Genomic DNA, 1935 nt, shown 5'->3' on the forward strand with positions numbered 1-1935 from the left:
CCATATTCTAAGAATGACTGTTTTAGAGTGAGTTACATACTACCAACAAATTCCAGCAGTTGTTATGTGGTATTCATTCCTTATTTGTTGGAATAGTAGTCCCAACACCCTGACACAGGCTCTGTAAAGCACTTGTTACAGCTGCCTGATTGGATGAGCTGCACAAGCTTGCAACACCATCACGAAAAAGTCTTAAGTATTGTATTCACTTGTAATCCTATACATTTTGTACCTTTTATAAAATTTGTCAATGTTAATATAATCTTCATAGGGGGTTAAGCAATGATAGTACAATGTTAAATAAGTAAACAAGAATACTTTTAAAACTTGGCAATTACAATTATAATTGTGTAAATTGTCAAGTTATACAAGTGATTATAATATACTTCCTAAGATTACAAGGTTAAGACATACTTATTAATTTGTGACAGTATAATATCTACTTATAATGCTTATAAGCCATTACAAGCATTTGAATCACTTCCTTTTGCTTTGGATACAATTTTTTATCAAATAATTTATAAAATATAATTATATTTAATTATTTAATACAAAATAATAAATGATACATTATTTCTACAGTCCTGACCCCTGCACCACTAGCAGCCTCTGCCTTGTTCTTTCGTGAGCAGAATTCGTGTCGGAAAAGGATGAACGCATCCTTAGACTGTTTGATGTAGTCTTTGTCACCACGTTTGGCTGTCGCTTGGGACCTGTGAGTCAAATTGTGTGTGTGTGTGGGTTGAGGTCGAGCAGGTTGTGGAGGTTGAGGCTGCACCTGTTAGACAGGTTTAGAGTAGTTAGTAAGTATCAATAGGAGAGAAAAGGTGGACATACTGTAACAGCGTGCAGCAAGTGTGAGTGGTGTATGTAGGTTGAGATCCGGAGCATTGAATGAGTTGATTCAGGCTGCAGACAAAGCTGTATCAGTATGCATATGCTACATATTCTGACTGTGACGTGCAATTGGAGGAGCAGTGAACTGAGTCATTGTTGTGGATTGATCTCTGGGACGTACTGGCTCGAACAGAGAAGGCAAAGTGGAATGTATTGACGGACTCTGCTCAGGAGGGGTAAGTGGCGGTCCACTGCTTCTGTTCAATATGGTGTTGTCCACTGTACTAAGGAATGTAAATGCACGTGGGGTGGACCTGTCGAGAGTGACGTTAAGTATGGAATGGGTGGGGAAGGAGAGCACGTACATTGTCAAAGAGAGGGTCGTACCATGGGAGTGGTCGTACGTTGGTATTGTTGCAAGCGCACACTTGTTGACTGTTGCTTGCACTACAGAGCAGGAAGTACACGAATGTATGGAAACATTGAAGAAGTCGTTCAGCATTGGTTAACAATGCGGACGCACGAATGCGAATGCAAAAAGGAAGGCAAGCATAAACAGAGGAGGACAACGAAGGAGAGGCAACACAAGCGGCGGAGCGAGGAGCGGGAGGGATGGAAGGGAGACAAAAAGTTGGGAGGAGAGGGGTGAGTAACCATTGTGCAAGTTATTATGAAGTGGACTGGCTGCTTACTCTTTACAATGAAGGACGGTGTAGCCAGCTCAGTCGTGTCATCACAGGATCTGAGGTTCAGCACAAGCATTGCAGTGGCAGATTAGAGAGACAAATACAGTGATGTTTATTGTAGGCAGTGTGCCTGCTGGAGGATGCTTGTAGGCAGAGGACTGGGCTAGAGAGAACAAGAGCAACAACATAGTATTGGGGGAAGAGGGTTGGGGAGATGGTGGAGGTAGGAGGAAAAGGAGTGACGAGAGCAAGTGCGTCATTATATGCGCTCGATCTTCGGTACTCGATTATGTAATCACTTCGATATATTGTTTAAAAGTAAAACCAAATTATTTTATAAGTCTGACAGAGTGATTGTTATCAATATTAATATATATAATTGCATATTATCTTACTAGAAGTATTGTAATTA

The 1935-nt window shown here is 40.8% G+C and overlaps 1 protein-coding gene across 1 annotated transcript; it reads right to left on the reverse strand.

The window, feature by feature from the left end:
- Positions 1-523: 523 nt before the first annotated feature.
- Positions 524-1704, reverse strand: FOMMEDRAFT_24600 (uncharacterized protein; the record flags this gene model as incomplete). Its single annotated transcript, XM_007272391.1, has 7 exons — positions 1662-1704; positions 1530-1641; positions 1194-1284; positions 1019-1151; positions 836-909; positions 646-779; positions 524-615 (listed from the first exon to the last, which is right to left on the reverse strand). Coding segments are annotated over exons 2-6 (461 nt in total), but the record flags the coding sequence as incomplete, so codon positions are not given.
- Between the last annotated feature and the right edge of the window lie 231 nt (positions 1705-1935).

Source organism: Fomitiporia mediterranea, assembly GCF_000271605.1.
Source record: "Fomitiporia mediterranea MF3/22 unplaced genomic scaffold FOMMEscaffold_1303, whole genome shotgun sequence".
In the NCBI taxonomy this organism is placed as follows: Eukaryota; Fungi; Basidiomycota; class Agaricomycetes; order Hymenochaetales; family Hymenochaetaceae; genus Fomitiporia; species Fomitiporia mediterranea.